Raw genomic sequence first — 26,933 nt, forward strand, 5'->3', positions numbered from 1 at the left:
AATAAAGGCATCAGATTAAAAAGAATGTGCCATACAACAGAAGCGTTATGCCCAATTTAAACTGTGTATAAGAAGTTAGCGGAATAACAAGGTGGCTTTTATTCGGCAGTTCATTAAAAAAAATTACATTTTAGACAACATTTCCAGCTACTGTGTCTGTTTTTGCTTCACCAACACAAGTAGATCCAAACAAAGCCTTAGTTTAAGTGTTGCAACACTCATCAGTGTGTTTTTGAATGATTTTTAAACAACGCTTTTAAACAAATGTTGGAGAACATGGTACAATGACTCATTAATGAAGACCATTTAGTTCCTGAATGAATTTTTAAATGAATCAATTCAGTGAGTCAAATGACTCAGCCTTAAACATAGCCACTTGTTGCCACCTACTGGTGTAACCATGTAACCTGCGTAAATAGTCACTAAAAAATACCAACCACTAAAGCACAGTCTGTCTAAAACAAGCAAAAACAGACAGAAGGAGTAGTGTTGGGGTAATCAGAGATGGACAAAGTACACAACTTCCTTACTTGAGTGAAAGTACAGATGCTATTGTTCAAATATTACTACTCCATTACAAGTAAAAGTTGTAAAGACCGATTTTTACTTAAGTACACTCACGAACATTCCAGAGTTAGACACGGCATAGACTACGTTTTTTGTGTGTTAACTAACATCATTACCAATGAGTTAGCAGTGTCCGCAAAGCTATGGCAACTAGGCAGGCGAATACATAAATCATTTGCCTGACCATACTTCTTACTGAAGCTCTGAAAGCACAGGGAATGTGTAAATGTGCAATGTGTAATGTGTAAACATGATGGTTGTTGTAGTTCTACACTAAATGTGAGCATGCATTTACTCATCTCACTTGCACAAAAACAGATTCAGTATTGAAAAATGAATAAAAACACTGAAATGTAAACTCAATAATTACATTTATTTTAATAATTAAATATATTTTAAATACAATTATGCTTTGTTTTTAATCTTACTTTATTATTAACCAATGTATTTGCTGCTGACCATACTAATAAGCAAAAATGACTAAACATCACATTTGTTTGTTTCTTTTTTTTTTTTTTTTTTTTTCTTCTCCTGCATCCTTTACTTCTGCAATTCAGAAGGGCAGCACACGTGAAAGGTTTGTTTGAGCTGTTCCCTCTACTGTTAAGATGTGAATTTGCATTTCCTTCAGCCTGAGGCTTACTCATTCCACTTTTGGTGTGAAAGGGCCTTTACATTTGCCAAAAATAGATTTTTTTGGTTGTTATTGAAAAAAAAACAAACAAGCAAGCCCAGTCCAAATGAGAAAAAGTAATGCAAAAGTAACGTAACTCATTACAAAATATTACGTAATTAGTTACTGTTTTAGGGAGTAACACAATATTGTAAGGCATTACTTTTAAAAGTAACTTTCTCCAACACTAAAAATGAATGATACAAAAAAGTTGGACTGTATAAAATCACTCTTGGAACACTGCTGTAAATATTTCTACACTACTAAACTGTCACATCTGTAACCAATACTAATTACCTATTTTCCTTTTGACACCTCTTGTCTACAGAGGTCTAAAAATATATGATAATTGTATTACCACAACTTACTATCAACAACTCTCATTAGGTTGTCACAAGCTTGTATTGTTTCATCTTTACAGGCAGTTTTCATTCAGTCACTGGATTGCAAGAGTGTTTGTTCAAGTTCTAACAAAACCTGTCCCTTCATAATAACGGGCATTTCAAACTATGCTGACTCCATAATCCTTCCAAGTTTCTTTTTGTCTCAAGCTTTGATTATGACTCTCAAGCATCTTTTGCCATTCGTACTATAGGAGTTCCTCAAGGCTCATTGTTGAGGCCTTTTACTTTTCCTTTGATGGTCAATACTTTTATTTCTCTCACAGCTTCTAACCAAGACAGAACTCTTTAAATTATTTGAAAACCTGTCAACCATGGAACTATGACTTGAAGTAGTATTTTCCCTTTTTTTTCTTTAATTCATACATACATACAAGTTGTTTTTCACCATATGGCGGCTGCAAGACGGAAGTCTATCTCATATTAAGCTGAAACACTAAAACCGAGTTCATTTCACTAGACATCTCCTCATTAAAATGCATCCTACAGAGCCAATGGCAGAATTTGTACTACAGAGAACAACTCTCCTCTACTGTTCGCATTTTTTTAACTATATTGACTTGTTTACACAGCTGGACAAGGGCAGTGCTTGACATTGAAACAACACTGCATACTGAAATTTGTATTTCAGATGTGAGGACATACCATTAAAATATTCAATATGTACTACAATACATCAGCAACTGGCAAAAATTTGAGATATTTGGCATAAAATAATATTGTAATAATAGTGAGATGTAGTCTGGCAGAATACTTGAACCAGAAAGGATGAATTTAGAAGACATCCATTTTATCTCTGCTGCGTTTGACCTCTCAGTCTTATATATCTGTCACTTTCTTTCTTGCATTCAAGCTTTCTGTTTTTCTCTGCCACTGTTGTCTTTAGCTTTTTTTTTAATCTTCTTCTTTTTTTTAGCAGATGTGTCCTTGCTTTTATGTCTACCTGCTGTTTGCCACATGCAGTACTGACACAATGGATCAGTCTCTGATCAGACAGATAGAAGTGTGGATGCACTGCTTGTCTGGAACCTGCAGTGGACAGGGGTGACTAAATCTATATCACTATATCAGTAACACTCAGCCCTGCTGGCGCTCTGAGAAACCAGCTGCTACTGAGGGCTTCTCATAAACTGATGCCCTAAGGCTTGCACTAAGAACCAAGAACAGTAATCCTACAAAAAAAAAAGACTTTTAACAGCCCATGCAGTGTGCAGAATTTTGTGAGTTAAGGCTTTAAGAGAGGAAAGGCAAGAAACCATATCACACACTCTCATAAGGAAGCATCAATCTATCAACTTTTTCCTTGTCATTCATGCAAAATGCATTTTTGCATTCCAATACGCTGCTTTCCATAAGTACGAAGGCGCTAAACTGTGGTGATTGAGACTTGCGTTCACATCTTGCGTCTTTTGCAGAATAACAGTTTACTAAAAACTTGGCGCTTATGTTTAAAGGCCCATTCACACCAAGTACAATAAATTCAATAGAACAGTCCACGTGACAACTACCATGATAACGGCAGAGGGAAGGATGAACGATCCATCTTACTTAAAAGTGCATACTTATGATGAACAGAATGTTGTCGTGCATTGGTCTGGACTCTATTGTGAACGCTATCATTCTTGGTATGAAGGGGCCTTAACTAGTCTCTAGGGTTTTTTTATTGGCAGCAGCTATTTACACTAAGTGCAAATAGTAAAAGGTGCTATTTGCACTAAGTGTAAATAGCAATATATTCTATTTACACTAAGTGAAAATAGCAGCATTTTCTTAGTGAAATGCTATAGAGTGCCTCAGGGATGACGTGTTTTTGTAGGCCAACCTGGAAGTTAACAGCGCACGGTTTCCCTCCATCGAAAGCCTATTCATTTTTCCCATAGACTTTTGGAAAATCGCAGAAAATATGCTATGTTTAACAACAGGGGCGTTTCCTCCGAGTAGGCAAGGGAGGCAGTGCCTCCTCAAAAAAATCTGCACTGTGTATGAATACTTATCCACTTTTTCATGAGCAATACTGTCCAAATGTCCTGTTTGTCATGATGACGTCTAAAGGAAGCCAAAGGAAGTAGTCCGTTTTAGCACTTTGTTAGCAACCGCTGTTTTTAAGACACAGTAAAGGTTTAAAAAAAATCGCAAGCAGGTTATAACTGGTGTTCCCATTCAGTCGGTCACGTTCGACGTACGTCGGACAGACCGACGAATAGGAATCTCGCTAGAGAGGCCAATCTACTTCGAGTGTAACTAAACGAGCCAATGCACATTGGCATGCAATCATATGCATCAGCTGCTCGCCTCGCAGCGCGGGTATATAATGAGCAGCAGGTGCGTTGCATCTTCAGCTTTTCGCTTCGGAGCCGAACGGTGTTGTTCCTGTTCTCTGCAAGCGAGTGTCTGCTAGAAGACGAGTCAAGCTTTTGGTTGAACTTCTCTTTTTTTCCGAGTGCGGGCGAACAGCACAGCAGCGGGGTCGACGTCCTCTCTTTTTCTGTTTCGTTTGCCGTTTTTGAGCAAATAGCTGTTTGACAGCGTCAGAAGGCTGTTCTCACGGCCGGTACGGTGCGCTTTTGAGCGCTGAAAAGCCGTTTTTACGGCTGGTAAGAGTGAGCGCCTTCAAAGAGAGAGAAGGCATATGACAGGCTGCACACAATCCCTGTCTGTGTTGCGGTGGCCGTTCCCCTGCGTGCTTCAGCACTTCTAAAAGAGTAAAGTCCCTGAAAGAGCTTACACAAGTAGATTTGCGTCTTTTTAAAGACGACATCCTACTTGTGTTTCTGGATGCGATCGTTCCTGTCCTCACTGACGGCCACGATCACCGTTTCGCATGTCTGGGCGCGTGCTGAAATGATGTTCGTGGGTGTTCATGTTTTCATATGAGAACATGATCACGTCGACACGCCGGTCGTGACTCTTCTTTCTCCGGGAAGCTTGAGTCCCCTCTGTTGTTGGCCAGCTGCCGCTTGTGTGTAAAAGCACAGCCGCGGCTCTGCCCGACACTCTGGGAGACCGCGGAGATCAGCGAGAGCAAACCTCTCGCTCCTCTGCGTGTCGTGTGCCGTCGAGCTGCCGGGCTGCAGCGCGGGTTGTCACGGCAACACAGCGCTCGCTCGGCGCTCTAGATGCGCGGTTCCCTTGCGTAATCTCCATTGTAGCGCCCTCTCTGGTGCACCAGAAGAGGTCTACTTTGCTGATATGGCTTGGGTGACATGAGGTTGAGGGGTTCCTTCGGGGAACCAACCCCCTAGGGCCCCTCCCTCTCTAGCGCATTGCAAGCTGTGCAGTTTCTGGATTGGATTGCTGGTCCTTTTCATAGGGGAACCTAGCATTTCATTCAGAGCTCCAGCTGAGGGACAGACGTCGATTGCAGCATCGGAGAGAGTGCTGTTATGCTCTGGAAATGAGGGTGACGCTGCCCACTGTAATGGTGTGTGCTTATGCTGACTCAGATTCAGAGTTTACAGCCATGCTTTCCTGGGTCTTCCAGATGTGCATGGAAAACTTGGCAGTATGGGGGTATATTGGTGCCATAAATATGGAATGCCAAAGGTGCCAGAATCTGCATAAGTTTTTCCTCTCTCACTACCCTCTTGGATGGGGTGGCTGTACACAGACCACACCCACCCTGCATGTGAGGCCAAGGCACTCTTTTTGCATGAGGGTAGTTCTGTGCTGGGGTTGAGCTGCGCTTGTTGACTAACCGTGATCAAAGTCACGGCGCAGGCCCTCAGCCAGACGATGTCCACCTCCGTGGTCCAGAAGTGCCCCCTGGCTTACCTTGTGAGGTGTGAGAGGTTGTCAAGCTAAATGCTTTCTCAATGCTCCCATCTTACGAGGTGGCCTTTCGGTGACACTGTCGAGGACTGAGCCCAGCGGTTCTCCTCAGTTAGTAGCGGATAGGGGAGCTTCCCGTGACAAACCATTGAGTTCCTCTTGGGCCGCCCCTCAGTCTGCTCGTCGCCAAGGGTGTCGTCCCCTGCAAGAAACTCCGGCCCAGCAGGCTCTGCTGTATCCATTGCGGGGAGATGACGCCTCCCGTCTCTGCAGCTGTTTAACTGGTTGGTGAGAATCACCCCTGAGACGGGCGACCCAGAGATGGGTGGGGCTGCTCTTCCACCCCTGGAGGAGGGCCAGGTGGTAAATCCTTTATTGGGTTTGTTTCTGTTCCGCCACTGACCCAAGAGGCAGCGGTACCCAAATTTTAAAGAGCAGTTCCTCCATTTCCAGGTCTGAAGAGGGTTTGGAGAGCAGTGGGAGGAGAAAAACCTCACCACTCTCATCCCCCTCTTCTGTCGCCAGCGGACAGCAGCGAGCAGCGGGCAGCCAAAGCCTCGACTGCTCCCTCTGTCCATCCGTGGAGCCAGGTAAGTGTTGCCTAGCACACTGTGACGCCGCTTCGGGCCGCCTCACAAAGAGAGCCCCCCGAGCCGCGTCCCTGTGTTCCACCTCGCTGCCCTGCTGCGGGTACACCGGTGGTCCCTTTGGTCCTGCTTGTACGGTCTCTGCGAGCCGGGTTAGCGCTCCCCAGTCCGTCTCGCTGGCTCCTTCGGACCATCAGGGTCGGCTTTGCGATTCAGTTCGCCCGGCTCCCCCCCCAAGTTCAGGGACGTCCTCTTCACTACAGTGAAAGATGCCGATGCCCCTGTCCTGCGTGCGGAGATCGCAGTCCTACTGGCGAAGGACGCGATAGAGCCGGTCCCTCCAGCCGATTTGAGGTCGGGGTTCTACAGCCCCTACTTCATTGTACCCAGGAAAAGCGGCGGGTTACGACCGATCTTGGACCTGCGAGTTTTGAATCGGAGCCTCCACAAGCTACCATTCAAAATGCTCACGCAGAAACGCATTTTCGAGTGCATCCGTCCCCGAGATTGGTTTGCAGCGATTGACCTGAAGGACGCGTACTTCCATGTTTCAATTCTTCCGCGACACAGGCCATTCCTGAGATTCGCGTTCGAAGGTCGAGCATATCAGTACAGAGTCCTACCCTTCGGGCTGGCCCTGTCTCCCCGCGTCTTCACGAAAGTCGTGGAGGGAGCCCTTGTTCCCATGAGAGAACGGGGTGTTCGCATTCTCAACTATCTCGACGACTGGCCTAGCACAGTCCCGGGATCAGTTGTGCAAACACAGGGATTTGGTGCTCAGACACCTCAGCCAGTTGGGGCTTCAGGTCAACTGGGAAAAGAGCAAACTCGCCCCGGTGCAGAGGATCTCTTTTCTCGGTATGGAGTTGAATTCGGTCGAGCAGATAGCACGCCTCACAGAGGAACGTGCTCGGTCAGTGTTGAACTGCCTGAATACATTCAATGGCAGGACAGCGGTCCCACTGAAGTTCTTTCAGAGGCTCCTGGGGCATATGGCGGCTGCTGCGGCTGTAACACCGCTCGGTCTGCTTCATATGAGACCGCTTCAGCACTGGCTTCACGGCCGAGTCCCGAGATGGGCGTGGCAGCGCGGCACATTCCGGGTGCCAATCACTCAGGAGTGCCGCCGAACCTTCAGTCCGTGGTCGGACCCCTTGTTTCTTCGGGCAGGAGTGCCCCTAGAACAGGTGTCCCGGCATGCTGTGGTGTTCACAGATGCTTCTGCCACCGGCTGGGGTGCCACGTAATACGGGCATGCAGTCTCAGGGGTTTGGACGGGACCCCATCTGCATTGGCACATCAATTGCCTCGAGTTGCTGGCAGTACGCCTTGCTCTGAGCCGCCTCAAAGGCCTGCTTCAGGGCAAGCATGTACTGGTCCGTATGGACAACACTGCGACCGTTGCGTACATCAACCGTCAAGGTGGTCTACGCTCCCGTCGCATGTCACAACTCGCCCGCCATCTCCTCCTGTGGAGTCGGAAGCATCTGAGGTCGCTTCGCGCCATTCATGTCTCCGGTGTGCTCAACCGTGTGGCCGACGAGCTATCACGAGCTGCGCTGCCAGGAGAGTGGCGACTCCACCCCCAGGTGGTTCAGCTGATCTGGAGAGAATTCGGAAAGGCTCAGGTAGACCTGTTTGCCTCACCAGAAACCTCCCACTGCCAGTTGTTTTACTCTCTGACCGAGGGGACACTCGGGACAGATGCACTGGCTCACAGCTGGCCCCGGGGCCTGCGCTAATATGCGTTTCCCCCAGTGAGCCTACTTGCACAGACCCTGTGCAAAGTCAGGGAGGACGAGGAGCAGGTCTTGTTAGTTGCGCCTTACTGGCCCAACCGGACCTGGTTCCCAGAACTCTCACTCCTCGCGACAGCCCCTCCCTGGCCCATCCCTCTGAGGAAAGACCTTCTTTCTCAGAGACGGGGCACTCTTTGGCACCCGCGTCCAGACCTCTGGAAACTCCATGTCTGGTCCCTTGGACGGGATGCGGAGGTTCTAGGTGACTTACCCCCTGAGGTACTTAACACCATCACTTCGGCACGTGCACTGTCTACGAGACGTGCTTACGCCTCCAAAGTGGAACCTGTTCGTCAAGTGGTGCTCTTCTCGCCGGGAAGACCCCCGAAGATGCTCGATCAGAGTCGTGCTTTCCTTCTTGCAGTAGGGTTGGAGCGTAGGCTGTTCCCCCTCCACCCTCAAAAGTCCATACTGCTGCTATATCCGCTTACCACGACCACTTAGATGGCAAATCTGTTGGTCAGCACGACCTGGTCATCAGGTTCCTTAGGGGGGCGAGACGGTTAAATCCTTCTCGTCCCCTCTCCATACCCTCTTGGGACCTCACTCTGGTGCTGAGAGCACTTCAGATTGCTCCCTTTGAGCCTTTGCTGTCAGCAGACTTAAAGATTCTGTCTATGAAGACTTTGCTGCTGGTGGCATTGGCCTCCATCAAGAGGGTAGGGGACCTGCAGTCATTTTCGGTCGACGAATCGTGCCTGGAGTTCGGGCCGGGTGATAGCCACGTGGTACTAAGACCCCGGCCTGGCTATGTGCCCAAGGTTCCTACCACTCCCTTCAGGGACCAGGTGGTGAGCCTGCAAGCGCTGCCCTCGGAGGAGGCAGACCCAGCCCTGGCTTTACTCTGTCCAGTCCGCGCTTTGCGACTGTACATAGACAGAACCTAAAGCCTCAGGACCTCAGACCAGCTCTTGTCTGTTATGGAGGCCAGCAGAAGGGAAAGGCTGTCTCCAAGCAGAGGATGGCCCACTGGATAGTGGATGCCATCGCCCTGGCTTACCAAGCTCAGGGTGTGCCCTGCCCGCTCAGGTTGCATGCTCACTCCATGAGAGGTGTCGCATCCTCCTGGGCGCTGGCTCGTGGCGCCTCGCTGACAGACATTTGTAGAGCTGCGGGCTGGGCGACACCTAACACGTTCGCTAGATACTATAGCCTTCGTGTCGAGCCGGTCTCCTCCCATGTTCTCGCCACAGGTCAGAGGCACGGAGAGGCCCCGGCTTAGTGTCGGCTTGCTGCGCTACATGCGCTTCTTTTCTCCAGAGAGTCCCTACAAGGCAGACCCTGTCGAGTCCTCCGATATCCCTTCGGCAGCCGACGTGGCGGAGCGTCTGGCGCCAGGCCTATACTCCGTTGTATCCTTGAGAACCGGGTTTAGGCTGGGTTCCATATGTGTGACCCTACGGGGATCCCATATGGTTGGTTCCACGGTTGCTCCTAAACGAAGCCCGTGTCTTTCCCTCTGGGAGAACCTACCCTTCATCGGGTTGGAGTCACCCCAGCTCTTCCATATGTAGCACAGCCCTACAGGGTTAGTCCATATGTACTTCTCCACATAACTCCTTCGGGGAAGGATGTGGCTTCCGCAGCGTTCCTTTCCCAGCGAAGGGTACGCTTTCCCAGCGTTATCCAATAGTCTCACTGAATGGGTTTTGGGGAACAGCAGTGATCGACTCTCTCTGTGTTAGCCCTGTCCCACCATCCTCAGGCAAGGGGGTTCAGGTGGCTTGCAACAGAGCGCTGGAAGGGGGCAGCTCCTGTGGCGCTTTGGTAGGGATTCCTATTCGTCGGTCTGTCCGACGTACGTCGAACGTGACCGACTGAATGGGAACGTCTCGGTTACAAAGGTAACCCTCGTTCCCTGAAGGAGGGAACGGAGACGTACGTCCCGTCGCCACAGTCGCTGTACCCCGCTGATGCTGCCGCCTATCCGGTTCGGCTCCTCAGCGAAAACCTGAAGATGCAACGCACCTGCTGCTCATTATATACCCGCGCTGCGAGGCGAGCAGCTGATGCATATGATTGCATGCCAATGTGCATTGGCTCGTTTAGTTACACTCGAAGTAGATTGGCCTCTCTAGCGAGATTCCTATTCGTCGGTCTGTCCGACGTACGTCTCCGTTCCCTCCTTCAGGGAACGAGGGTTACCTTTGTAACCGAGACGTTTTATGTCATAGATCAAAACGTGAAAATATTTAGAGTCTTTGTTAACCACAGACCTTATTTCAGGCGATTTAGCAAAAACCCATTTAAAAAAACCCATAGACTTTGGAGCGATGGAACCGGAAGCCCTAAAATGCTAACTCGCTTCCGGGTTTTGCCTACAAAAATGCGTCATCCCTGAGGTACTCTATTTACACGAGGTGAAAATAGTGATAGATTCTATTTACACCATGTAAAAGTATCAGTTCTTTGCAATAAAAGTAAATGGTAATTAGATGCTATCTATCCTTTATATTGGCAGATACTATTTGCACCTCAGTATTTTTGTACATTAACAGGATGCAATAATATAGAGTGTAAATTATTATATTTATTAAAATTATTAAATGGATGCTGCCTTATTGGGAGAATAAAAACCCTCCCTACACCTTCCCCTAACCCTACCCAATAAACACTTTTAATATTGTTAAACCCTCTTTCGCAGTTTATTTAGACTTTTAGAACATTATTTTCATTTTTATTGAAAATAAATGCGAGCTCAGCAAAAGGCGAATTCGAAGCCGCTTTGATCGCATTAAAAGCTGGGTCTGTAACCCTTACTCACTACTGCTGCACCAATGAAGACACTGAAATCTATGTGTCTTTCTTAAAACTTGGCCCAAACAGACATTGGTGGGCGGAGCTAGTGTAAATAGCATTTGCCAACAAGGGATGCTATTTGCACTTAAGGCCCCAATATACATCAAACGAAATTGAAGAATGAACTGATGTGACGTCATTTCGAACAAAATCAGGCCAAAACAAAGTTTGTTTTGTGTTCTTTTTGGAAGTTCGAAATGGCTTGCCAAAGCAAAACACCTTCATACTACCATTGGTCAGCGATGATAACGTAATAGGAGGTGTGCGCTGAGGCTCCGCCTTCATTCGCTTGGAACTTTTCTCTGGCTCACTTCCCGTGTTGAATTTGTTGAGGTAAGATCTCCGCAGGTGAAAACATGAACACACTGGATAGCCGCTTTATAGTGCGAAATGAAGTTGTGCTTCTGATGAAATGAGGCACTGACACTGTTTTTTATGTTTGATACTGTAAATCTGCTTGATTTAATCTAACGAATAAAGTGCTATATAAATAAACGTAACGTGACTTGAGTGCTAATTTGCAGCGCTCGTGCTAACCTACTAATGTTTTTATGATCAGACGCTTTTCTTATGCTTTCTATAAAAATGCTTGCTGTTTTCTCATTTTTGTGTTATTATAACATATATTTTGTTATTGAGAAGAAATGCACAGCACATATTTACATATTCATCTAAACGGCATTCTCAGCAGTGTTGGCAGCATCAGGTGTTCGATTATAGTATATCACTGCTCACGTTTTTCGAACTTGGTTTTACCCCTAAACGAAGAACGAAAAAGAACTTCGCTTTATATTGGGGCCTTTAGTGTAAATAGACACCACATTTTTGAATCCACTGCTGTGGAATCTTGCTGTCTAAAATGTGGCATTGGCTATTTGAGAATTTAAAGGTTCTCTAAGCGATCCTGGGTGGAGTAACTTTCTGTTGACATTCGAAGTGTTGTCAAACAAAACAGAGGCTAGCTAGACCCTCCCTCCTCCTCCCCTCCCCTCCCCTCCGTGCTTCCTGAAACAGTCATGAACGCGGATTTAAAATCATTCTTGACGGTTATTGGCTGGAGCATGTTTATTATGTTTCGTGGTCCAGGCTGCACCAGTTTTTTGGGGGGTTTTTTGTCGTTTTTGGAGCTTGTGGCGACTACAGAGACCGCATTTCTTTACAGTGTGTTCAGGGGACAGGCAGCTAGCGGATGGTGAGTTTATGTTTGCTGTATGTGACAAAAAATGTTTTGGCCTAAAAACGCATGGCATTGCTTAGAGGACCTTTAATTTTAAATTTAAGGTAGGTTCGCGTCATGTTATAAATACCATGATTGTCATAAAAGCCTTCACGTCCTCGTAGAACTCGTAATTTCAATTTGTGACCACTGTACCACCTGACTGGAGCAGATTAATTTAGGCATTGATAGTGTTGGCACAGAAAGGCATAATTCTCAGTCCGAGGATGTGAACAGCTTTGAGTGGAACATCTTACAATCACGGTAATTACAACATGGCATGAACGCAGCATTAATTTTCACTCTGTTTCTAACACAAAGCCAGCTTCAAAAGATTTGTAATGCATGAGTCAGTCATATTAACTTTTTATGGTGCTTTCATTGAGAAATTTGAGTGGTCAGGGTTATGAATTTAACAGACAGAAATGTTTTCTGTTATTCAAAAGCCTGAAAGAAATCGCTTGACTGCGACTACTTTTGTACGACCATTTTCCCAGTCTGCGCAACTAAAAAATTGCGAAATTGTAATTTTACATGATGTGTTGCCATTTTCTTTTGCACATGGAAAATAACAAAAGCCACTGACTCAAGAAGCAGACAAAACAGCATGACTAATTTACTTGCAGGACCCGCTGTACAGAGCAGGGCAGGCCTGTTTCGACCGCATGGCCCAGTCCAATTTGAACAGCGCTGTGTGAAATGTGTTATGAGCTTATATTGGAAGCTCAAATGACTCTGTGCTTAAGGAGGTTCAAATCATATTAAACTTGACATTTACTGGTGAGGAAAAACATACTTATGGACTAGCAAAAATTATATAGTCTCCATATGTCACCATAACAAAACATGCCATAAATTTACTGTAGTAACAAAGTTATTTTGGCGGAAATGTTGTATATTCATACTAAATGTCATTATATGCAGTACCATATCAGTATCTGCAAAGAGATGTTTTAAATTGTGCATGCTTATTTCCCCTATTTTTCAGTTAGATTACCATTACCGTCATCTAACACTCAAAGGTTATTCTTTAAACAGTAAATATTTAATAAGCAAATCCCAAAGCATTTTCATACTGTACATTATAATATTGTGATCCCTGAATTCACTTGAAGCATTTAAAATTTATTTATTTTTATTTATTGTAATATTTGACACTTATTGGTTTTCATAAAAATAATAATAACATAAAATGATTATCGGCTTATTTGACCTAGAAGTACAAAGCAGATTCAAGGGCTTTAAATCTGGACACCATTAATTATGGAAAATAATATTGTTTGGTTCTAATGAACATTAATTACAAGATAAACCTTTGTTTGGCTTCAAAGCTTCCAAACGATACAAGACACCATCCTCATATTGTATTCCGAAGCCCTGGATAATATCCGAAGCTTGCTGAGGCTTTGACAGAATCCTCAGAACTAAGATTACAGTGTCGCTGTAATGCCAGACTTTCCCTCATTGACTCTTTCTCCATTTATCTTTCAATCACATCACATTATCTTTGTCTCAGAGTCATTTACATGTAATTTTACCAACGATTACAACTAAAATATGCATAAACCATTTTTTTTCTGTATTAAGTGATATGGTTTAACTGTGTTGATAGTAAAGCGAGAGTGAGGGAAAAAGATGGACAAGTTGCTTTAACACCTGAACATAAACTGTGTGGAGGTGTTTTGCTTTCAGAAAGGCGGATTTTGTTTTGCTGTATCACATTTCTGTCAATGCTTATCCCACAAAACAGAACAAAAACATCAGACCGCACAGCTGTCCAATCCAATGTCTGTGGCTGAGCCAGTGCCACCATAACCAGAGAAACAAGAGCATCACTCACAGGGCACAACGGTGCCTTTGTGTTTGTAATTACTGTATGTATGATCAGACATGTACTGAGTAAGGCTCAATAAGACACAGGTTAATTGAGGCTATTGAAACACATCAGATGAGACAGTGAGTGCTGTTTGATGTACTTGAAACAAGCATCTTGAGACAAAGTATCGCATAGTTAGCTGATGGAAACTGGACTGAAATTTCCTTTTGCACTCTGTGGTCAATCAAATCAAACAACATTATATGATCTCAGAATGTCAGAAGCAATAATTGTCCCTAAATAAATCAAGATTTCCTCATTTTCTGTCCTTAGTGTATTAGATGGATTATAAAATTTGGTGTATATGGGGCCACACACTTTTCTTTCAGAAATTAAGGCCACACACATTTGGGGCATCTACTGTGCATGGTAGAATTTAATGAATGTATTTTCCTGGTAACCATGTTAACAGCGTTCTATTTATGTCATTGGATGGGTAAAAGTATAAAATACATGAAAACAGCATGCAATGATCAAAAAGCATTGTCCATGTAACATAAGGTTAAGCTTTAAAAACACACACATGCCTCACTATTGGGAAACTTTTTTTGCAGAAGAATTTGAAAATGTCCATTTCCAAGTATTTGCACATTGCATTAATGTACAGTAAACCAAAAAATATTAATATCGGACTATTAAAATTTGCTTTGCTTAAAATATACTGATGACCAGAATACTACAAATGGTGCAATAAAAAGGGGCACATAATGAATAAAGTTGCACATAATCGTCCACAAAGATAATGCAATAAGAAGAAAAATATTTAAATAAAATATTATCAAATGTGATGCAGGAACTGTTTCTATCACAGTACATTATAAGGTGATTTTAATACCTCAATGTAAAACTACATTTTTGTTGTTGTTGAATATAATTGAATATAATTCGTATTTTTTCCATTAATTATTTCCATAAACCACAATTTCCACTCTATTTAATATTACATCTATTACAACAAGTAATATTACATCTATTTAATATATAATCCTGTTAATATAACATAATTTTCCATACCATATATACTGTGGTCACTGTACCATTTTTATATTCGTTTTACAGTTTAATTATTTTTTTTTTTTTACAATGTATTATTTATGTGTTATGTGTTATTTAAAAAAGCCATTTATGGTATGATATAACATATATTCAGATTAAATAATAAAAAAATAATAATAAAAAAAAACATGGGATTTCACTCCTCACTCTCATAATAGACAGAACCTTAACCACATACACCCATGATACATAAACATTTCAATGGATTCTCATAAACTTTTGAGAAGCTTATTTGGTAGCCTATGTCTCCAAATGATAGCTAGACAGTGGGCGTGAGCAGATACACCGGAAACATGTACGTATCAAAAACAAATGCTGAAAGAATATTCATATAACTAATAAAGAGCCAATAACCTGTATACATTTAGCTTTAATTAGAAATAACCTAAATCATATTTACAAATAACCCACATGTGTAACATATTTACAATGACTGAACACTTAATTTTGTCTCCTATTCACAGAGATCTCATAAATGCCCTGCTGTGTCAGTGAGCCAAAGAGCGCGTGCTGGCACGTCGATGACCGTCTGAGATGACATGCATTTCAACAGTAATTTCCTATTTACGTCGTGGAGGCATTCGCACGAGAAGATGAATGAATGAGTCGAACTTACCTCGCGTCTCTCTTGCCATCCTGTCCCTCTTTGTAAGCGTGTGTGGTAGTTTTGAGTCAACTGCTTTTCTCAAACCGACTGTCTACGTATATTCTCTGAGACCACCTGCCTGCTCGTACAGGTAACCTAACATGAGTTACCAGCTACGCCAAATAGATGCCAATAAAGTGCAGTCTATTGTTCTTAACTGGACGCTCCAATCAGTCTCCGATGTCAGAATTAAATCTCCAGAATCGCGCCAAAAGTGATAGGGCTGAGAACTACTATGACGCATCAATCGGAAAGTAGCCTATCCTGTCACACGAACGCATCTCTGACGAGTGTACACGAGTCTCGGACTATGACGAGCATCATGAATGATGCTGTCTGGGAAGGTATCTGCCGTATATGTGCGTGTATGTTCACTGTGCATGTTATTATTAACACAGGGGACACAGTCCGCCCGGATTCCTGGATGCTCATGGCAGTTAATTATGAATCAGTTAAAGGTTTCATAAGTTCCCTAAAATCCTCTCACGAAACCCCTAGCGTCTCATGCCAGCTGTACTATGGAATCTAGTTAGACTAACTGGGAACACATACGAATAGAATTGTTAAAAATAATCTATTATGCAAATTATGCCATGATTTTCAGGAGGGACCCATACGTTAGTTATCTAAATGTTAAATACTAACGTTTTTGTAATATGTAAATCAATGAATCTGTAATAAATAGGCATATATATATTAATGAGACATAGAAGGCAAACATTTCACATCATTGATTTCAAACCTGCCACAACATTTCTTTAAGAAAGTCATATGAGTTTGAAACAACAATAGGATGAGAGAACTATGAAAAAAAAAAAAATAGTTTGAACTTTCCCTTTTAGGTTGACGTGATAAGACATTTTAAATAGCTGCTCAAACACATTTCATATTTTTCCATGTTCTTGGGTTTCTGAAGAACTAAGTGGCTCTTTAGCACTATTTTCCAGCACATAGCTGGACAGCAGTGGCACAACAAGAGAGAAAATGCAAGAAAAAAAACTCCATGGCAACGGTAGTTCCACAAATGCCTCTCGCCATTGAAATACTGACATAAACAGGTCAGTTTTGGTGCTTTGGGGAAATACGCAGCATGTCCTTGGTCAAATGCAGGACAAATCTAAATGAACCCCAGCTAAGCGTTGATATGAATAATAATTGATGCTTGTGTTCCAATAGGTTTCTATTAAAGGTCAAGAAGGCAGCAGTTACACCTGCCTGGTCAAGTAAATGACGAAGAGGTTAAAGCTAAAGTACTAACTGAGTATCTGTTTCGAGCTCACAGCTGCAGTTTCTATTGGTGAGTTGCTGTAAATCTATAATCTTATAATCCCATGTAAACTAACATTATTTTCACTAAATCGAGTCCCTTGAAAGTCTTATGAAACATTGCATCCAGATATACTTGCATGCCGTCTTGACTTCTTGTATTGTATTATCGATGAGCAATAAAAGCAACAACTTTTTACAGCTGGGTTGCAGAAAGGATTATAACTTTGTGCTTTGCTGTTATGGTTATTTCTAGAGGGTAATTTTTTCATGCTGTCATGGTAAATGTGGATATCTGGGCCATCTTCCCTCCTGTGCAACAGCCAATTTGAATGCAGAGGTTTGGTTGAAAGAGTTTTAACAGCCAGCGGGTCAGATGATGGTGTTTCATCTGCTTCTGTGAGTCAGCCAGGCTGAAATTTCACAAATGAGTTTTTATCACATAGAGTGACCAACCTTCAATTGTGTTCTTACATTCAACAGTCTCAATAATTCATCTGACCTGCTTTTCCACTCTCTGATTTGCCACCTTTTGGAACACAATTGTCTATTGACTCTATTGAATTGCTGTAAAGCCAGAAAATACTGTATGAAATAATAGTCCGAAAATTCAATTGTCTTGAAATCAACTGTCTATTGAAACTTCAGACAAAATATGAGCCGTGGCCCACAGAACACGACAGGGCTTCTGAAACATGTTCACATATGGCTTCCTTTTTGCATGATAGAGCTTTAGTTGACATCTGCAGATGGCACAGCGGATTGTGTTTACCGACAGTGGTTTCTGGAAGTATTCATGGGCCCATTTATTAATGTCATTGACACAATAATGCCGATGAGTGATGCGGTGTCGTCTGAGGGCCCGAAGACCACGGGCATCCAATAAAGTTCTTCGGCCTTGTTCCTTATGGACAGTGATTTCTCCAGTTTCTCTGAATCTTTTGATGAAGTTATGCACTGTAGATGATGAGATTTGCATAGCTTCTACGTAATTCAACGTTGAGGAACATTGTTTTTAAAGTATTCCACAATCTTTTTACACACTCTTTCACAGATCTGCCCATCTTTACTTTTTCAGCCATTTGTTGCCCCCATGCCAACTTTTTTGAGAGCTGTAGCAGGCATCAACTTTGAAATGAGCTCATTTAGTGGATAAAAGTGTAAAATTTCTCTGTTTAAACATTTGTTATGTTATCTATGTTCTATTGTGAATAAAATATTGGCTCATGTGATTTGAAAGTCTTTTAGTTTTCATTTTATTCAAATTTAAAAACGTCCCAACATTTCCAGAATTCGGGTTGTGTGTGTGTGTGTATATATATATATATAGAGAGAGAGAGAGAGAGAGAGAGATTTGTATATGATAATGTATATAGCAAATTCTACAATTAACATATGACATATCAAGTCAGCAAAAGTTGTTCAAATATTACATTTGAAATTAGACATTTTGGAAATGATAATAAAAGTCCTTCTACTTCATATAAAGAGCCAACATGGAGTAGAAGCCATGTGATAAATAGATAGTATACAATTTTCAGGAAATTATTGGTCATGTTAATGATGTCGAGGCTATCAAGTATGATACTTCTGGCTCAACCAATGGTATAAGCTTGGACAAGATGGACTATCTGTTTGTAGTGGCACAAAAGTCCTTTACTTCACCACTGATTGCAAATTGAATCCTGATTCTTGTCTTCCTCTCTCAGAAAAGAGAGAAGTTGAGAAAGGCAATCGAGTTGCCTAATGGAAAAGACACTCAAGAATGATGACATTTTATTTATTATTTCTATGCTCTTTTTTTCTTTTTTTCACTCCTAAAAGCAGGGCTAGTCTAAGTATTGTGAGCCTCAGGATGTTACTGGGAGTTGTTTTCTTTCTCTCAACGTGCACTAACCACTTGTTAATGGTTCAGAGAATATGCATAATCAAATGGATCATCCTGTTCCTTGTGGCAACAAGAATTTTAAAATATTCATTCCGAAAGACTTTACATGTCCATACACTCACACAGTCCTGAATTATTTGTAAAAGAAGTGTTGCCTATTTAAGCTCTAACATTTATATCACATTGATGTACTTTAAAACTGAAGAGCTTAAACTACTGCTTTCGCAAGGTTGCAGACTTTTATATAGATGCATATACATTTCTCATACACAAAAATATATCCTATTTAATATATGACATTCATCAAATTTGATCTAACATAATCAGTTCAATATTGTTTAGAAGACTGTGGGCAGTTTAATACATGAATCATCTCATGGTTTCAGGAGGCGTTGTGCCCCTCTCTATTGCCATAGTCTGGAAACAGAAGCCTGCAGTGTCTTTTAATCATCCTCATTTTCACACACAGTTTGTTTCTCCATATACCACTTATCAGTGCCAATTTAGATAAATATCACAAATCAACAGTGAAGGTATTGGTTGCTGAAACAAATTTCCAACCTTCAACCAAGCAGCAGAACCAACTGAATTTAAAAAACAAATTTAAAACAAACTCTTTCACAAGAAAATTATATATAGATTAGTATTTGTATTATTAGATTATTTTATTGTACATTTCATCATTTTATTATTATTTTTTAAATATAGCTTCTTTCTGCATATTTATTTTTATAATTTAGATAAAATATATACATGTGTAAACATGTAAAATCTGCACTTATTGTTCTGTTTCTATGCCATTTTCAAAAGGCGACTGAAGATATGCCTAGTTTGCAGGCACTTGATTATTAATATTATTATAGTTTTCCTAGAGCCACCAGGTGGCAATGGCACCGTAGTGCCAGTCAAGTGCTATATTTGCTCATTTGCAAGTTGGTTTAGGCGTCTGCTAGATGATTAAATGTAAATGTACAAGAGGTAAGCACATAAATCTGCAGGTCAAGTGTCTGTAGTTTTTTGCAATCCTAAGAAGAAACTCTTTTTAGGACTAACACACTTGTTTTACCTAACAAGTCCCTTAATGGTTCTAATCAGTCCCTGTGGTCCTCACAAGAGAATGTGCTGACTGATGCAAGGGCTAAAAAAATGGAAACAAGTCTCAGTTGAGTGACCCATTGTCAACAGGTTTCGGGACACAGCAAAACACCACTGCAGGTGAAGTGTGAGTAATTAAGAAAGATGAATGAGAAAGAGATTAGAGATAAAACCCTTGTCAATATCAAGCCCCGAAGGGAGAAGATAAAAAGTCCCTGAGGGGCCTGTTAAGTGAATAGGGTTCAGCATGTATGTAGGTACAATTAAACCGCAGCCCACTGCAAGAGATTTGCCACAAAGATGACATCAAAAGCTTCACCGCTCTCTCTCTCTTTCTCTATCGCTCTGTTGCTATTTATAGACTCTCATCAGCACTGGATGGAAGGTAGTGTGGCTGCTTCCCTCCCAGTATTTTCTCTTCGTGGCCACATATGAATAGTCCATTTCTGCTCCTCACATTTTCTGTTACATTGAAATTCAATTTTTAGAGGTTGAATGTCTGTCGGTTGGGGTAGGTGATGTGCTAGTTAATGTGGGCTAGTCAAACTATGTCTTTAGGCAATCATAACATGCATTCAAATATTCTCTTTAAAGAAAAATATTAAAATACACCTCATGTTTATTTAAGGAAAAACAAAATTTTTAATTCTGACATATTTCTAATGCCTCTGGTTAAAAATTGTTTCAACCTCTGATACGTTTAAGTCATTTAGTCAAATTAGTTTGTAGCACGCAAGTATTTCTAATGCCTCTGGTTAAAAACTGTTTCAACCTCTGATATGTTTAATTCATTTAGTTAAATTAGTTTGTAGCACACAAGTACACTGCAATCTTATTGGCCAATGGCAGTCACATTGAGCACCCAAGCATACAAGAGGGTGGTCATCAGCTGTGTTGTCTTCAGGAAGCCGCTTTTTTATTGTCATTCCTTTATTTAACCAGGGAAAGTCATGTTGAGACTTTCCACACACACTTTGTCTATGTGTGTGTGGAGATAAGAGCTTTGTTCTTGCTTGATTTTCTCTTGAGGAACAGAATCGAGCATCTGAAAGGAGTAGGTTCAGCTCCCAAGGGAGTTGGAAGCTTTGTTCTTGCTTGATTCTCCCGCGAAGGATGAGAATCAAGCATTTGCATAGAGTGCATTCGGCTCTCGAGGAAGCTGAATGTATTCATTCTGATGCGTTCACTGTGAGTAGCTCCACCCTTGCTTGAATCTCTCTTGAGGGATAAGAGTCATGCATCTGCACCTTGTGGCAAGGTGGGATCGATAGTGGGGATTGTAGGCAGAGTGTGGGGAGAAGTCTGATGAGAGTATTCTTTTCTTTGGGCTTCTCCTGATAGCTTCATTGCTCTCAAGTCCAATTTTTGGATTCGGAAACTTGCTCTGCAAAGTGTTCCAATCCAAAATGGGGGATTATTACACACCATTTCTCTCAAGTTGGCTCAGAAAGCCTGCTCTGCGTCCACTTCTGACCAGGGTGAGAGCATGTGGTAAGTCTAATTCTGAGGAATTAGATGTGCAGTGAGAGTTGAGGTGGATGTTTCCATTAATCTACCTCCTCTGCTGCCTTTCAATCCTCCCAGATCTCCACATTGAGGTGTTAATATAATGGAGGAATCTGTATTCAAATAGTGTCTCCCACACAGTAGAACTATTCTCGTGTGGAGGGGCTATGTGAGCAGCGATACGCAAGGATGCCCCGGGTTGATGAGTTGATTGTGAGCTATCTCTCCCCTGGCGCTGCATCCTCTTTGAAGGCATCCGCCTTGCCATTGGGAGTAGAGCAAGCGCATTCGGCTTAAGGGAGCTGAATCCACTCTGCTCTCACTTGGCTTTTTTCTTGCTTGGTTCAGCTGTTAGGTGTATTGCTATGGACTTAGCTGAGGCTATGTCTATAGTCTCCCCTGATAGCCCTGTTCACACTGGTCTAATGCAAGCACCATTAGTTCATAAACATAAAAGGCTTCAGGGCTTTTTCCTAGCACATATAACACTGAGCTTTCTAGGGAGCAAACATAATTTGTTGCTGATGCATTTAGGTTACTCTGGGTAAAGGCCCATTGAGTGCTTAAGCCAAACAAGATTGTGCTTGGTGACTTTCACAGCGCACAAACAGGCATTGGTCAGCATGGTGTAGGGGTATTAACATCCCCATAGCATCAGTAACTGACGCAGTTTTCGCAATGGGTTCAAGTTGGATGCCTGGATTCACCAAGCTTACCAAAAGAACCTAAGTATTAAAATGAATATAACAGGCTTACAGTGTTCAGGTTTGGTCACATTAACAAATTTTAAGTCAAGTTTTGCAGTTTTGTCAATAACGTAATAATGTACAGCTAACACATATAGGGCTGCACGGCTTCAGTGAAGCATGGCTCTGTGATTAGTAGTAAATGTTGCTCCATCTGAAAGCACCCTGAGTTTGAGTTGCTTATAACGCGCATTTGAAAAAGCAATGTGTCAAACATCTTTTTCAAACATTAGAAGCATTTATGAACCTCTTGTGCAACAAAAGACAACATTTAAAGGCACAGTATGTAGGATTTTTGGATCAAAATATCCAAAAACCACTACAACAGTGTTATATATTTTGTTGACTTGTATACATACATTATCCCAAATGTTTTCAAGAATGTATAAAATAAGCTATTTTTAACCAGGACATGGATGGACCGACTGTCGGTGCGTCATCTTTCAGTGACGTCATACCCGCGTTACCCTCGATTTCCAATTTTATTTTGTAGAAACCATGGAAACACCAAAGACGTTTTAATATATTATATGTTTTATTAGACAAGGGAACACCTGTTAGGTTACATTTATAGATGGAAAATGAATTATTGTTATATAGCTCAACACAGTTAGTCTTATTGATTAAATCTAGTTGTCTTGATTTTTCACAAGTACCATGCTTTTACCATGCCTCAGAAAAATAAATAAATAAATTGTCAAGTAGCTAATATAGCATAATCAGATACAGCTTTATTTTTAGTAACAGTATAATACAGTATTTTCTCTATCATACAATACGTTTCTATTTAATTGCATGCCATTTATCAGCACAAGCCATCCAGCATTTATTAATATGATATTCTAAAATCACTTTAGCTTGTGTACAACCAGTGTCTCACAGCATTTGCCTGGCAGAAACACACTCATATGTAACTAATATGATAAAACAGCACTGCACCTCATACGCTTGACCAGAAGAAGCAGCTGTTAGGGTTCTGTTTATGTTATTTGTCGCATGTCCTTTGTCCTTAGTTTTCCTGCCACTAGTTTGTTCCCTTGGTTACCCTGATTTGAGTTCATTAGTCCCAGCTGTGTCTTGTTACTTAGCCTCGTTTACCCTGTATATATTCCCTGTGTTCTCCCTCAGTCTTGGTTTGTTCTTGTCTGTAGTATAAGTCAGTATTTTACATTTGTGTTTATGGTGTTTCCCTTGTTTCCTGGATTGTTAATAAAAGTCTTCCTTTCTGCATTCCTCCTCATCGTGAGTGTTTATCCACCATGGCACGTGACAGCTGTGACTGTGGTATAATAAAAGTTCCGCTGTCTCGAGCCATGTGTCACGATCTTCTCCCATTAGCAATCACTCCAGCGGCCTCATTCAGCTCCAACATCACTCAGCCTCGCTCTGCTTTATACTACAGTAACGTTAATAATCTCATCCATGAACATGATTTCTATCCAAGTCCCGTCCCGATTATTTTCCACCAGCTGTGAGGTGAAGACAACATCTCCCAAGATTCAGCACTCAAACTCGGTATCTAGAAGCAAAAATTCTACATACTGTGCCTTTAATAGTATGTTTTTACTCCAAACTCATTTCATAACATCAGTTGAGTGCTTCTGTGAGACACAGAATAAGGCACACAACATATTTCATAGTATTCTATACAGTGATAAAGGCTATGTCGATCAGCATTGCACTATAAATATACTTATCATGAAAACACCCGAAAAGGCTTGATGAACTCAGATAAACCATATATTGTCATAGACTTGTTAGTATATTGTAAAGTATAGTATATTGTAGTATATTGTTATTAGTCATGTTTACTCAAAGCGTTTCAATCTTCTGTTTATTCAACTACAGCGATAGTATGATGCACATAGATTTCCTGGAATTACATGTTTTATCTTACTTTTGCAGGGCATATTTGGAGTTTCTACACGAGAGCGCCCTCTGGCTTTCAGATGGAGCAGCATTTTCTACTGATCACAGAGCCGTGCTTCACTGACAAGATGTGCATAAAAAAAAATCGCAGACTTTTCCAAATCGCTAGATAATTTCATTTTGATTCATTTCAATGAATCCTACAGCCGTACTTTCAAACCAAGTAGCAAACCGCATGACCTAGTGAAATCTACATGGGGAAGTTTTTTGCTCTCCTGCAAAACTGATTGTGCAGATTCCTACTGAAATGTCTGGATTTTCACAGAGCAACGGTAATGTGTAATCTTGTTGCTGATTGTTTTGTACATTGTATTTGACTGTTTTTTTTTTTTTCCTTTGCAGAAGCTTGTACAGGTATATATTTTTTTCTCCAGTAATTACTGACTGTACATTAAAGGTAGGTTAGGCAATTACGGAGAGGCTTTCAATAGCAGGTTAGCTTGGTCAGGTGGTACAAGAGCTCTGTAAGTTGTTATGTGCTTTGAGATATGAGGTAATTTAAAGGTGCCCTTGATTCAAAAATTGAATTTACCTCGGCATAGTTGAATAACAAGAGTTCAGTGCATGGAAAAGACATACAGTAAGTCTCAAACTCCATTGTTTCCTCCTTCTTATATAAATCTAGGCGAATCTCAACATAACACCGACTGTCACGTAACAGTCGGGATCATTAATATGTACGCCCCCAATATTTGCATATGCCAGCCCATGTTCCCAACATTATGAAAGGCATTACACAAGGGCAGCCAGTATTAACGTCTGGATCTGTGCACAGCTGAATCATCAGACTAGGTAAGCAAGCAAGGACAATAGTGAAAAATGGCAGATGGAGCAATAATAACTGACATGATCCATGATATCATGATATTTTTAGTGATATTTGTAAATTGTCTTTCTAAATGTTTTGTTAACATGTTGCTAATGTACTGTTAAATGTGGTTAAAGTTACCATCGTTTCTTACTGTATTCACGGAGACAAGAGCCGTCGCTATTTTCATTTTTAAACACTTGCAGTCTGTATAATTCATAAACACAACTTCATTCTTTATAAATCTCTCCAACAGTGTAGCATTAGCCGTTAGCCACTGAGCATATCCTCAAACTCACACAGAATCAAACGTAAACATTCAAATAAACACTGTACTTACGCGATTAGACATGCTGCATGACGAACACTTTGTAAATATCCTTTTTAAGGGTTATATTAGCTGTTTGAACTTTTTTTATGTTGTTTAAGGCAAGCACGAGCTCTTGGGGCGTGGAGCGGAGCACCAGATTTAAAGGGGCCGCGTACCTTGAATCAGCTCATTTATAAAGATGCCCCAAAATAGGCAGTTAAAAAAATTAATTAAAAAAAATCTATGGGGTATTTTGAGCTGAGACTTCACAGACACAGTCAGGGGACACCTTAGACTTATATTACATCTTTTTTAAAAAAAAGTTCTAGGGCACCTTTAAAACGGTCTTTGCAGAATCTGCTGTGCATTCGTGATTTAAAAAAGGTGTAGCTTTGGAGAGCGCTCTCAAAGTACATAACATTACAATAATAATGAGGGTAAAAAACTTACAGAGCTCTTGTACCACCTGACTGCTGCAGATTCATTTCAGCATTGATAGTGTTGACATAGAAACTCATAAATCCGAGTCTGAGGACGTGAACAGCTCCGGTTATACAATGTCACTGGTTGCCATCTTGTACGGTTATGACATGGGTGAACTCAGTAAAAGCTCCTTTTTTGGTTCAGGAGGAACTGTAAAAAGCGGCTGCTGTTTGCCTACCCTAGCTTTAAAAGTGCTGAATGGTGTAGTTATCAAACTATAATAAGCATTCAACAGTATTGTGACTCAAAAGATTGGGTAAAGCTTAGTAGTTATATAGAACAGTACTATGAATAGAGCTGAAACAGGCAGTGCAGCTGAGTCTAAATTATGTAATCAATTCCTCTATTGATCACTGTGCCTAGTTTCCATTGTTGATTGAGATCATTCACATGTAATACGTTAATATTTTCTCTGTCCTGGCAAGGCTGGCATCCTTTATGGAAAATGAGAGTGGAAAACCATGTGTAATGGACAGAACAGTACTACTTATTCATTTATGGATGGATCAGCCACAATTACAGCTTAGATGACACATAATTACCTTGTAATGAATTCCACTTTCCCTTCTAATCAACAGCTGGGTCCTCATTCCACTTCATCAGGCAGCACTGATCATCATATTCTCACATGCACATTGACACTTGATCATGAATGGGCAATCATTGCTCTCAGTCTGCTTTGTTTTATGTACATTAAGCAGCCAGCTTGATGACCAAAGACACATAGTTTCCTCTATATAAAAGCACTAAAAATGTATCACGACACATCACATCAAATCAGTTTGTATGCAGAATAGTGAACACAGTTAAGTACGCGCCATGTTTCCGACTCAAAATACAGTACACTTGCGGCCTCTAGTGGCTTTATTCTGCAAGTACTCAGAAAGACTTCAGTATTTCTCACCTTTATAAAGATACAGAGAACAGTCTTATAAATTTAATAACCTGAATTATTTCAGTTGTCAAATGTCATGTAAAATTACAGTTTATATTTTCACTGTAGGATACAATTCCATAAGATGTCCTGAGATTACAAAGTAAGCAGGCACCTAAATAATGCAACGGTTGCCGAGAATTGTGTCTGCTGTTTGAAGAAGCACAGGGAAAGGAGGACTCTGCTGATTAAAATGCAGCATGTCTGCATAAATAATACACGAAGACACAGAGCATGCTAAAGTGTAACTTCTCACTGAGAGAATGCAGAATGTGCACTCAATATAAAGAAAGTTTCTGAGAATTTCTGACATATATACAATTTAGAGCCGAATGCAGCTGTTAAATATCTGGCTGAGGAAGAATGCCTGTGGTACAAGCATTCAAGTGGATTTGTGTTAATTATATTACATTATATTTAATATTACTTGTTTTATTCTTAATAGTATTTTTGTTAGTTAGGCTATATTTATTTACATATCTGATAAATCAAGAAAATCTTTCAAAAAAAACTTTTTTTAAATGAATGAATGAAATCCTAATCAGAATAAAGACTTTAATTTTCATACAAATATTTAAAT

At 41.3% G+C, this 26,933-nt stretch overlaps 1 protein-coding gene across 2 annotated transcripts in view; it reads right to left on the reverse strand.

The window, feature by feature from the left end:
- Nucleotides 1-15,455, reverse strand: part of plrdgb (PITP-less RdgB-like protein) — a 118,633-nt gene extending 103,178 nt beyond the window's left edge. For both annotated transcript variants that reach the window (XR_010893569.1, XM_067375683.1), the window contains exon 1: nt 15,359-15,455. Coding sequence is in view for 1 of the 2 variants with exons in the window: in XM_067375683.1 (XP_067231784.1) it covers nt 15,359-15,377 (19 nt within the window). In the remaining variant the exon portion in view is untranslated. The remainder of the gene's footprint in view (nt 1-15,358) is intronic.
- Nucleotides 15,456-26,933: the final 11,478 nt, after the last annotated feature.

The sequence above is a fragment of the Chanodichthys erythropterus genome, chromosome 22 (assembly GCF_024489055.1).
Source record: "Chanodichthys erythropterus isolate Z2021 chromosome 22, ASM2448905v1, whole genome shotgun sequence".
Classification (NCBI taxonomy): Eukaryota; Metazoa; Chordata; class Actinopteri; order Cypriniformes; family Xenocyprididae; genus Chanodichthys; species Chanodichthys erythropterus.